The 11,814-nt window shown below is 51.5% G+C and overlaps 5 protein-coding genes across 5 annotated transcripts; 2 read left to right on the top strand and 3 right to left on the bottom strand.

Annotated features, from left to right (window-relative positions):
* Nucleotides 1–1,238: 1,238 nt before the first annotated feature.
* COCSUDRAFT_57239 (hypothetical protein) lies at nt 1,239–1,900 on the top strand (the record flags this gene model as incomplete). The annotated part of the gene is made up of 2 exons (XM_005645159.1): nt 1,239–1,312; nt 1,798–1,900. 2 exons carry the CDS (start codon nt 1,239–1,241, stop codon nt 1,898–1,900), a joined length of 177 nt encoding a protein of 58 aa, XP_005645216.1.
* Nucleotides 1,901–3,362: 1,462 nt separating this feature from the next.
* Nucleotides 3,363–3,960, bottom strand: COCSUDRAFT_57238 (hypothetical protein; the record flags this gene model as incomplete). Its single annotated transcript, XM_005645158.1, has 2 exons — nt 3,363–3,415; nt 3,819–3,960. 2 exons carry the CDS (start codon nt 3,958–3,960, stop codon nt 3,363–3,365), a joined length of 195 nt encoding a protein of 64 aa, XP_005645215.1.
* A 680-nt stretch (nt 3,961–4,640) lies between these two features.
* On the top strand, nt 4,641–5,078 carry COCSUDRAFT_57237 (hypothetical protein; the record flags this gene model as incomplete). The annotated part of the gene is made up of 2 exons (XM_005645157.1): nt 4,641–4,879; nt 4,976–5,078. 2 exons carry the CDS (start codon nt 4,641–4,643, stop codon nt 5,076–5,078), a joined length of 342 nt encoding a protein of 113 aa, XP_005645214.1.
* Nucleotides 5,079–6,147: 1,069 nt separating this feature from the next.
* COCSUDRAFT_33854 (hypothetical protein) lies at nt 6,148–6,605 on the bottom strand (the record flags this gene model as incomplete). The annotated part of the gene is made up of 3 exons (XM_005645156.1): nt 6,148–6,233; nt 6,327–6,459; nt 6,537–6,605. The coding sequence occupies 3 exons, from the start codon at nt 6,603–6,605 to the stop codon at nt 6,148–6,150; spliced, it is 288 nt and encodes a 95-aa protein (XP_005645213.1).
* Nucleotides 6,606–7,211: 606 nt separating this feature from the next.
* On the bottom strand, nt 7,212–11,664 carry COCSUDRAFT_48360 (hypothetical protein; the record flags this gene model as incomplete). The annotated part of the gene is made up of 8 exons (XM_005645155.1): nt 11,141–11,664; nt 10,700–10,968; nt 10,383–10,459; nt 9,672–9,799; nt 9,170–9,334; nt 8,481–8,660; nt 7,949–8,111; nt 7,212–7,393 (listed from the first exon to the last, which is right to left on the bottom strand). The coding sequence occupies exons 1-8, from the start codon at nt 11,567–11,569 to the stop codon at nt 7,212–7,214; spliced, it is 1,593 nt and encodes a 530-aa protein (XP_005645212.1). The 5' UTR covers nt 11,570–11,664.
* Nucleotides 11,665–11,814: the final 150 nt, after the last annotated feature.

Here is an 11,814-nt window from a genome sequence, read left to right as displayed (position 1 = left end):
ACTTACGATGCCAGCAGCTCCGCCTGCATGTAGTAAGGTACTAGAATGCCAGAACCTGTGCATTGTGCCTGGTTTGCACAGATGTGGACAGATGCAAGCTTTAAGAAACGTTATAGACCCTGTCAACCACCAGCTCATGCAGGCGCTCAGAGATCTGACTATTTAATATGCAGATCACACACTTTCAGGCAATATCATGTCCCATGCTGAACATATCTCACAAGAATGTATTTGATTACTCATTCACAGGTGGCCTACGGTCCAGCTCAGGGTACATCTAAGATGCCAAATCAGGCTCGCTCTGGAACAAACTGTGCTCTGACAGGAACGCGAGCAGGGCACTTAGCACGCACTCTTGAACTTTGCGAAATTTCTATGGCAAAGGTACTGCCTCTTCTGTGTGGACACTGAGCAACAGGGGAAGAACTTTCAGAGGGCTTTGTTGCACCTCATCAAGCACAAACAGAAATTAGACACCCAACGCAAGGACTTTGCTGTGAAAGTGTATTCAATCGCTTCTTTAGCTGCTGACGTATCATCTTGCTCATCCGCGCTGGCAAAGGCAGCTTTCACTGGGGCCACTGTCCACTTGCTTGAGAGTGCCGGTAGGTGAAAGTGCATCAGCAACTGCCAAAGCCAGAATGGTGCGCCCTTCTTCACTTACGATTGCCCATGATTTCCCCGAAAACTTTCATCAGATCTGCCATCGTCAAAACAGCTGCTGTCTCGTCCGTGATTCAAGACAGCTTAACGTTCTCTTCTGCCGTACTGCTTCGGAAGGCCCTGCTCACTCATAAGCCATCTTTTCTGCCTTTACAGGACAACTTTGAGCCTGGAACACCTCTGAAGTCCCCTTCAAGTCTTCCCTCCAGAACCAGCACGCCTGAACGTAAGCTCGTAAGCTCATAAAGCTATGAAGCTCGTTCTCCCTCCCAATTTCACTGCTCTAGCCTGCCAAACTTCCTGCAAAACTTGGATACACCAGCTTCCAGCCTCACGAAATCCTACGGCATTTATGAATATGCAAACCTGTGCCTGATTGAGTTCTTGGTTCCGTGCACAGTGAAACAATCAGAGGAAGCAGCAGCTAATGCCATGCTCGCAATTGACAGAGTCGACGGCTGCGAGGACAAGAGCCAGAGCAATCTCCTAACGCAAGTAGCCCAGAGCCACTAGAAAGCATCCTTGAAGAGCCCTCAGACAACCCGAGAACTGCCAAGGCCAAGGCACAGGCAGGAATGAAGCGAGAGGCTGAGGCTCTCATGAAGCCTTGGCTTGAGCCCAAGATTCAGTGGGTTGCACACCTGGCCAGGTAAGCGCGATGGGCCACTCCTGTGCCCTTCCATATAATTCACGCCACTTGTGCCTGACAAACATTCTGACGAGCTGTGCAATGTAGGAAGTTTAGGGTGTTAGGAAGCAGGAGCATCTCATGTTCTGGAATCTCTTGCCAGCTCTAATGAGCTATAGGACCTCCTTTTGTGAGCTAGGAGATGTCTGTCATACATGCCTTCCTGCGTCCTATTTGTGGGAACCAATGCACTGAAAGCCTCACATTCTTCCCATGAGGAGATATCGCGGACTGTCTGCAAGCCCATCAGCATATTGCAATCTTGCCATTGGTGCTAGCTTTCTTTCACTGCAGGCACCTGCTGCCATCACCTTTCAATTTCCTACCCAATTATAATTCCCAGGTACCCTAACACATCATACTCCTAGACCTCTCTTCTCCAGCGATTTCAGTACAGTACACAGCAGAACAAGCCTTCTAAATTCTCTGTCTGCACTTTGCTGCAGGTCTGCAACTGAAGAACCGCTGGCAGCTGCGGCGATGCGGCGCAGGCCAAAGCCGAACCTGCCAGTGCCATTTCTGTTCTTTGACTCCAATGACGATTCCTAGGCAGCTTCTTAGGAGCAGGGCGGCGGCACAAACAACACCATGTCCTGAGTGATGGCAGTACCAACCTGCTTTGGCATTTGTAGAGCTGGGTTTTAATTAGATTTTAGGTTGTTTGTGTTGGCAATTCTGTACGGTGTCTTGCGTGGCAAATCCCAGCCGTCGCAGTCATAGCAGGGCAGCAAGAAGACCACCCGCCTGAGTGATCGCAGCAGCAGCCTCCTTCTCAACCTGTGGTGGATAGGGGTGGAATTGTGATTCTAGAACGTATGTGCCGGCAATTATGTAGGGCAATTCGTGTGGCAAAAATGAGCCTACTCTGTCAGAACAGGGCAACAGTAAGGATGTCATGGTGATGGCAGTAGCAGCTTTAGATTGTTATGCCAATGCGTTGTGCTGAGCTGTTAATAGCTCCAATTGCTGGGTGGTGTTAAAAGGGTGAGATAGCGTTATATTGGGCACTCTAGCGGGGCTCTGGTGCAATTGAATGCAGAAATAGCTGTACCACGTTTCATATTATACCCAGACGCAATGGACTTCATTGAAGGCCCATTTTCTCAAAAACTTTGGCGCTTTCTTATTGCTTCTAGCTGTGTCTGCAGCTGCCAGCTTGCATTCTTTCAGGATTTGCTTGGTGCCAGAAGCATGCTTATAGCTATGTCCGTCGATTGGTATATCTGCGTGCATTTCTTTAGAGTTTCCTGTTGTGAACCGTCCTTTTCCTCTTGGCCTTCTCCGAGAGCAGCGTGGCAAGCAACAAGGCAAAATTTTAGTGACAGTATGCTGTCATATTCAGAGATTCACCACCTGACATGTGCCAGTTCCAATTATGCGTAGGTGTCTTTTTGGCGTGAGTGGCATGCTGTGAGTTTATGATTTTGGCAATGTTGCTGCCTCGCTAATTTGATAATGCCAGGCATTTAGGGCATCAGATGGTAATTCCAAAAGCCTGCAGACAGTTCCAGGCCTCAACAAAATAGCAAATCACAGCTGTTTCAATATACAAGCTGCTTAAGCATTCTGGCGCATCCGAGACTTCCCCCAACTCTCACTGTTGGCACATGTACATGCTGATGTTTTAGCACACATCAAATTTGCTTCAGTGACGTGACATTACTAAATCTGCCATGGACGGATGACTGGATCTTCCCAGTTAGAAGTGTCACGTGTCCTGGATGGCGTTTCTGGGCCTCGACGGCGATTGCCCTCTCGTTCGGTTGATTAGCACTGAGAGAATAAGCAATACGTGGTCGAACAGTCCCTTTTCCGCACCGCTCCAAGGTGGCCTCAGGGGAGCTTATGCTAGTGTTACTTGCTCCCATTCGTTATTGCATGCTGTGATTGCAGTGGCGTGAAGCAGGATCTCGCCAGTGCATTTGGCACCAGCGAGAGAAGCAGGACCTGCATCACTACACTGCAACAGATACCCGTTAGAAAATTGTTGCTTCAAAGAAATTTTTTGCGCTCATGCAGATGGAAGATGGCAGCCGCTGGGCCACTTTGCCTCTGAGGAGGATGCTGCAAAGGAGCACGACAAACTAGCTAAAATGTATCATAAGAAGCGCAAACTCATTTTCATTGATTGCAGCACTCAGGCGGTGAGCTTTCCTGGCATATCGTTATATGCATGCGATTCGCCAGTGTGCAGCTTGAGCTATCAACCGGAGGAACCAGCAAAAATGCTGAATCGGCTATCTTTGGTGCAGTCTTATTCTGATTAACAGGGGGCTCCTGGTGATGAAGACATGGAATTTATCTGGCACACATAGACTGCAGCTTATCTGCAGGACACATCTTGCCTCTTGGCAGAGACAGCGTGTAATGATAATAATAGTAATAATGATAATGTAATAATAATAATAATAATGATAATCATCATACTTTATAAGGGGATACAAAGGGGCGGAGGAAAAGAACGCACCGATTGGGAGGCTGCTGCGCCAGCGGCGGTTGTAATTGTGCCAGGTCACGCCCTTGAAATTGGACTTCTTTGCCAACCCCTTGCCAGCTGCTGTTGACATCAGCTTCCCCGCCACCTCCTTACTTGGAGCGCCCTGTTTCATGATGTCCGGCCCCTTAGCACCTGTGCAGTGAGGATTCCATCAGTCAAGCCTTGGCAAGATAGCCTTATGAGTTGCATAATGTGCCTGGGAAAACGCTATATCTGCAGCAAGCATTGATCGGGAATGATTAGAATCCAGGTGGTACCAGACAGCACTTTTTCGTGCACTTTACAAGCAGTTGAAGTTGGGGGGATAATGCTTGGTGGATCAAATGTCAAAAACCGAGGTTTCATTCCCTGGTCAATACGAGAATGGCAGATTTGTGACTCGTCAAGCCCTGAGTTGCAGCCTCACAGAATGGACTTCTGGTTCAATCGCATTAATGCACGAGATTCTTCAATAAAAACATGGAAAACTTCAGTAAAAACAGGGAGGGGTAGAAGATGTGGCAGCCTTGGCAGAAAGAGCGTGTAACAATATCAACAATGCATGCATGCTGACTGCAAAACACGTTCCGTTTGGAAAGCCTCTCCCTGGAAAGACTGCATGCGCACAGCTGTCGGTCAAGTGATGAAGCTGTGTCATGTTTGCAGGCATACAGTCTTGAAAGAATGACAGACTGCAACACGCATAGAACATTGTGCAGCACAAATGTACCCTTTTGGATTGGAGCACAACAGATCTCACGGCTGAGTCCTCGCATAAAGCATCCACCGCGCCCCCACCTGCACCGAATCTACATGGAGTGCAGCGGGGCGCTGTGTCTAGAACTCCAGGACACTGCCGCAACCGCTGGGCCCGTGGTCTCCTTTGAGGCCCGTTATGGGTTGCTCTGCCACGTGAGCCAGGTTGTGGTCTTCCAGGACAGCCTGACCCCTCTCGGCAAGCAGTTGGTCAGGGAGAGATGCGAAGAGCACTGCATAGAGCGCATTCACCTGCCGCAAGACCGCATCGCACCTTTCTGGGAGCGGCAGTGCATGTGCGGGTGCTGCGCGGATTGCCTCCGGCGCATGCGTTGGTGCAAGGGGTAAGGCTGCGCCGGTTGCTGTGGCCCCTGCATGGATACACCACACAGGGTGGTCTCCGTGCATGATGTTGCCTTTGAGCGGATGGACTGGTTCCAGGGCGAGCCCGACATGATCAACGAGGGCTGCATTCAGAATCAGCACCCCCTGTGATTTTGGCTGCTGCTGCTGCTTGGTAGCAATAAGCACAAGTCTCATCTGCTCTGCCCTCAAAGAGCTGTATCTGAGTCAAAAATGCATGTGCGCTGTGAAAATTGGGAGAGGCCGGTAAAGAAAGACCCACTTGGCATGGTTCAATGCCATGCAACAGAAAACGTGAAGAATGCACTTGAGGGCTCATCGCCCGTAATTTGATGTCAGGGAATGATCACTACTAGAACTCCGGCAAATGAGCTAGAGACTCTTTCAAACCGTATGTGCCTGTGATAGCTAGTTACAGGATTGCGCAATGCAGTCTGCTCTGTTGAGCATGCCAGAGAGAGCATGTCTGTTCGGTGCCGCACCAAGAAGTTGCCATGAGAATTTGCCCTTTACAGTCTTCCATGCCTGCGAGAAGTCAGATTGAAACGCCTGAACTCTTATGATGTATCATGTCTTTGGGTGGGGCCTGGGTCCTTCGGGATCCGGCTCCTCGACAATCATGGCAACATATATAATGGCTGGGCAAGGTGCTTCGATAGAGGCGGCCCTTTACAGTTAACGGCATCACCATAAACCACTGATCAACTGGGTCGGGCTTCAGCAGCCAGGCAACATCACAGAGATTTCAATGAAAAGGATGTAATTAGACGAAATAATCGCCGGGCATAAAGCGACGCTTCAACAGAGGCGGCCCTGACAGCAACAATGTGGGTATACAAAAGTGGAGCAGACAGAGGCCAGGCGATAGCGGCTGGGAAGCATAACAATAAATTGATCTTAATGACGCAGTAGTAAGAATATCTAGGACGGCCAATCTTTGGTTGGGGCGGAAGAGGCAACAGCCGCCAGCCGCCATTACCAGTAAAAGAAGGATGCGACGGCTGTTTGCATCATTGTCTGACGCGAAGAATCGACCGCAATAATAGAAATGGCCATGAGACCTTTTACAGAACAAGCAGGTTTTGCGGTGTTGCGTTCTTGTGTGTGCCCTGCCAAACCCAGGCAGGATGTTCAGGGTCCTGGTCCAAACCTAGGACAAAGCGCATACAAGCTGTATTGGGGCTTTTGAGGAGATCTCAGTCTAACCTCCTGCAGTTTTCACCTGATTGCAGCTCCTTGAACACCTGCCAGTCCAGGTGTGCCTTTGCAAACCACTCAGCTGTGCTCCTTGTGGGGGTACTTGATCCACAGTGCAAGTGCAGGTCTTAGGATCTGTTTGGTGATCTTGCATTGCTGGTTCGGTACGGGTCTACATGCTGCTGTGTAGTAGCTTAGCAATACAGGTGGCGGCAAGCATTGTGGGGCATTGGGTACCCCCCTTGCTTGTTTCACCGAGAAGCGCTGTTATTGCAAGGATCTGGGCAGTCTTTACAATGACAGCAAATGGCTGGACCTACCCGCAGCACGCACAATCTGTTTGGCCTGTGATTTGCGTCCATGTCCTGCCCTTAACTTGTCGCTGATTTGGACCGACATACATCCACAAGCAGCCTGCAGTCCTTTTTGGCAGTTGATACTTGTCTGCGTTCTGGGATGCATATTTTCGAGTATTCATGACGTGTGTGCTACTGATGGTTTGAGATATGTGGGACGCTTAATCAGCCCTGTGTGGCTGGAAAAAGTGTAATCTCTCTCTCTCTCTGACAAGGATCATCATGCATGGCACCATACATGGCTCAAGAGTTTCAAGATAATAAACATAGCGCTGCTTGTTACAAACGTACTTTGCGACTCCAAGCTGAGTCAGAACATTTGAATTTATTTTGAAGCGAAATTTATGCTTGGGTCATGGCCATGCCACATTGTACTGTAAAAACATTTTCCGCCAATTGAGTCAGTCTCGCCGGCTTGCAGCGCTACTGGCAAGCGCCTCATGTCAACAGTCCAAAAGCACACGGCGCCATATGACATGAATTCCCTCCTAACAAACCACACATGGTCATATCGCAACAGAACTAAGTCAGTGTTCCTGAGCCAGTCTCCATGGGCCATGCAATGATCATGATCAGAGGAGCAGTGCTCCTTATTTGCCGCACACTGCATGATACTTTCCGCACAGATCATCCCGCGGCAAACAATGCTGCAGTGCAGGAAACTCAACAGGGCTGTATTGTCAAAGATCTGAGAGCTGAATGTGCATATCGGCTATTGGCGCACGACCGAGGCTTCAGAGCTCTCATCGATGAAGCGGTCAAAGCGGCTGTCATAGACCACGTCATCATCGTAGTCGGCCACCGAAACAGTCGCCAGCTCACGCGCTGCCACGTCAGTCACACTGCAGGCCGGATAGCGGATGCAGTAGTCCAGTGTGAAGACCGTCAGGGGCACTGCAGAAGCACATGCATTCTTGGTCTGATTATGATCACTGCGTGTGCTTACACAGAGCTCTTTGCTAAAGATGGGGCGGATAGCTGTGCGCTAGATTACCCGGTGGCTGCAAGCCTCCTGGGAGTTTGGGGCCTTGTCAAAATAAGAAGTCAACCCGTTGTTCTCTGACAATGCGGGACTGGCATGGGATGCCGTCAGCATACATCTGCAGCTGTATTTGTTACTAAGATAGACTTTGCACTGCAAGGAGCAATGTGTCTAAGTGTGCCCTGCAGGACAGAATCAGTGCCCATCGCAAATGCTGGGCCTTGGGAGAAGGACAGATATTCATGAGCAAACACCTATGCTTCACTTCAGGCTCACTTCAGGCAGTCAACCAGTTGCAGCACCCCAGCAGCTGTCACAAGAACTTCACTTCTCCCTCAATTCATGCTCAAATCACCCTGTTGCAGCTGCCGAGCAGCTGCCACAATAGAATCAGATCCACCTAGCTGCATGCATGCATGCATGCATGCATGCATGCATGCATGCATGTGGCAGGGTGCGGTGCACACCTGCCAGGAGGAGGCCCCAAACGCCGAGGGAGTGCTCGGCCACCACCAGCACGGTCAGCACCAGCAGCGGGTGCAGCTTCAGGTGCGCTGAGTAGATGGCCGGGTTGAGGCCGTACGCCTCTATGAAGTGGATGCCCGTGACCATGAGGATCACCAACGCCAGCTGCAAGGAGCACACAAGTAGCTCCACTCAGCACATGGCAATTTTACCCAAGACACCTGGACTGCATGCTTTAATATCCAAATATTGGTTCCAAAGATGTAAGAGGTCTTCCGACCACCCAAGCCGCAGGCACAAGCTCCCCAGGCACGACACAATCCAACCGCATCCCAGCTCAAAGTGCCCTCTCAGCAATGACAAAGCTCCGCCTGACAACTGACGCCTCAAGTGGCAGTAGCCTTGGCTCCTGCACATTGCCATGCCAAGGGCAGGCACCATACAGCAGCCATATTATGGGGGAGTCCAACTACAAGATGTTGATTGATATCTCAAGGACTACAAAAAGCGGCAAGAGGGAGAGAGGGCAGCCACCTTGAGGAAGCCGTACTCAGTGAGAGCGACGAATGCAATGGGCACGGTGGAGATGAAGCAGCCGGCGATGGGGATGAAGGAGCAGATGAAAACAAACAGCGACAGCAGGCCCAGGCCAGGAATCGCCAGGGTCCACATGCCTGCCGCCGTCAGCGCCGTGTTCACCAGCGCTATGCGCGCCTGCAGACCACTCCAGTCGATAAGCGATGCTCTTCACCAGCGCAAACGAGATTTTTCAACTTTTGATATTCCAGCTTTACCAACAGGCTTGTTTGGCCAGCACTGCGTGTGCATGAGAACCTCAGAGACGGCGGGCCAATGAGTTCACCAATTTGATTAGTGGAAAGGGAAATGCTGCGCTTCACAGATTCTCGAATTCCTCCCTTGTCCGCCACACTGGATACAGAGCAGGAACCAGCACTGGTAAGGCTCACATGCTGCAGAGCTTTCCAAAAAGTGTTGGCCTCGCTGAACTCAGCAGGCCCGTGCTCAGCCTAGGGAGGCGATACTCCCATGGAGAGCCTTACCGCATGCATAAATTACTTCCAGGGAACCGCCCAAACTGACCCATGGGCGCAAACGTCCTCACAAAATCAAACCACATTTGCGCCCAGAACAGCTGCCTGAGGTGCTTGCGCCTCCAGCAAGGAAGTTGGCAACATCGAAATTACTGCTTGAGTGCTGCGCACCTGGGCTTGCAGGGCCTTGCCGAAGAGTTGGCCGAAGACGGCGACGGAGGGGGCCACCTCGTTGTATATGGGCGCCAGGCGGCTGGTCTGCAGGGACGACACTCCGCGCGATATCGTGGGCAGATCCCACACCACCATGAAACTCAGCACCAGGCTCACACCAACCTGCATGTGGAGTACCTCATTTATAGTATATGCCGTATGGAAGCATGCAGGTGATCTGACATGTGTATTGTGGGGGTATCAAGCGGTCAGGGAGGGTGAATGACAAATAGTGTGCAGGGCTTGTAGCTGGCACACTTCCGCAAGAACAGCAGACGCGAAATCTCTGCTCTGATTGCGCTATCGTTCTTGGAAGGATATGCAGACACAAGCTGGCGCGCACAGCTTCTATAGCGAGAGCTGCTCATGTGAAGCCCCGCAGAATGGCTCATGGGCTTCTTTGAGATAGAACGGGGAGAGAGGTACATGCCTGAACAGCGAAGCGTGAAACAAAAGTGACAAGGGATGAGGTGAAGGAGACGGCAGCTTCGGTGTAGCCGCGCAGCATCTTCTGCAGCACCAGGCCCAGGTAGGCCGTCCTCTCCGCCGTCCACGAATGCCACTGCGCGCCGTTGGTGCCGATTGCCCCTGCGCAGATCAATTGACATCAAAGGTTGATCTCTCATGTGGGTGGGCTGAGCTCAGTCTGTCCCTTGACAACGCATGCATTCTATAGACACTGTCGGCACAACAGAGCAGGCAGGCTGCGCCAAGGGCCCCTTGTGCAGATCAAATTGACCTTCAAGAGAGCCTGAGATAAGCTTGCGTTTATGGCAGGCATAGCTCAAGTGCTCCACTGTCGCATGCATTGCATTGAGTACACTGTGGGTACCATAGAGTGGGCAGGATTGCAGCAAATCCCATCCAATAGAAATGAAAGCACTTGCTGCGATCAAGGCCACCCAGTGGCGCCCACATCTCTGGGAGTGTCAGAGAGTGGGACTGCTCGATGAAGTCATCTGCTGTGCCGCCCCGCTCGAGCAGCTGTTGCATCTCAAACACTGCATAGCCATCTCTGATGGTTCGGCGCCGCATTAGTGCAGCGCTGATCAGAGATGGCTATGCAGTGTTTGAGATGCATCAGCTGCTCGAGCGGGGCGGCACAGCAGATGACTTCATCGAGCTATCGCGTTCTTTGGATGTGCAGTCGAGTGCAAAAAGTACGGACAACGTAAGTGGGGCGCGCCTGTGAGCTCATCCCCGCTGGCGACGAGCAGGAATCGCTCCAACTGTTCCATCATGCCATCCCTGCACAGCCCATAAATCTCATGTGCAAACTCAAGTGCAATTTTCTTGTCTACTCCAATGCTGAGCTGCGATGCCCAGGCCCTTGATTTAGCAGAAGTAATTGGAAGAAGCCCTGGAAAAAGTGATGATTGATCTCTTCTCTGCAATCCATGTGCATGCAGCCAACACAGCCACCAGCATGCATGGCTTCAACTGACCCCCGACCTCATTCTTTATCCCCCAGAAGCAAGGGGTACACACCCAAGGCCCTGGCGCAGTTTCTCCAGCACGACGACCCAGATGGAGTCGCTCTGCAGCCGGCTGACAAAGTCGGCGGCCTCGCGGATGATGTCAGGGATGGTCATCACGCCAAACAGCGTCACGCACGACACGATTGCTGTGAAGTAGAGGAGGACCAGGAACTTGCGGCGCATCCCGACAGGGATGGTCGCTGGAAAGGGCATCGTCCGCTGCGCGCTCCGCACAAAGCCATTCCCGATGAAGGACAGCACAAACGTGCCCATAGCGATCTGCAGCACATGGGCAACAGTTCACCACATCCGCTGAAGGACTTGGGATGTGACCAATAATTAAAGGCATGGATGTGAAATGTGTGAGATACAGCTTTGGGGGCTTGTGGGCCACAGCAGGGGCAGGGTCTCTTGAATGGGAGGCAGTGGGAGCTAGGCGGCAGGAGCACACCCCAAAGAAGTCCTTCAATTGGTACATGAACCAGGCCACAACCACCCAGACGCCCACACGGTTCCATGGGAGGTCCACCAACCACGCAAAGAAGTCCCTGCCTCCAGGCACAGGCATGGATGTTGTGCTAGCTGTCCTGACTGAGGCAGATCTTAGCTTGGTGGTGAGCCGAACATTGTGCTCATGGGATGCTGAGCCGAAGCTGCCTCCCTGAAATGCATTTGTGTTGCAACATCTCACGGCTCTAGCATGCTGTTGCCTCTTGCTCCTGCTGAAATTTTGCCTCTGTCCAAAAGCACGTCGAGGCCAGCAACGTGGGCAGCTCTGGGCTGTAAAGGGGATTTGTGGACTATCACAAGGCAACTTGGCAGGTGTGGATGCATAGGGACGCATTGGACCCGCGACAGACAGCACCGATGGCGTGCCCATCACTCCATGCTGACCAAGCCACTCTTGCCAAATTCCTAGACAAGGAAGATTGACCTGGAACACCTTCTAAACCCTCAAATGCGAACCTATTCAGCAGTGTTCCAAACTTTATACGTCCCAGAGATGCTTATCTTGGGAATTCTGGGCATGTCCTTGTCACTCAGGGTGGACCGACGAGTGACCACGATCCACCCCCTGCTATGCATGGCACACCTGCAACATCGATCACAGCTGAAAATCCATCG

The sequence above is a fragment of the Coccomyxa subellipsoidea genome (genome assembly GCF_000258705.1).
Source record: "Coccomyxa subellipsoidea C-169, whole genome shotgun sequence".
Lineage (NCBI taxonomy): Eukaryota > Viridiplantae > Chlorophyta > Trebouxiophyceae > Coccomyxaceae > Coccomyxa > Coccomyxa subellipsoidea.
This window is presented reverse-complemented; position numbering and strand designations above follow the sequence as displayed.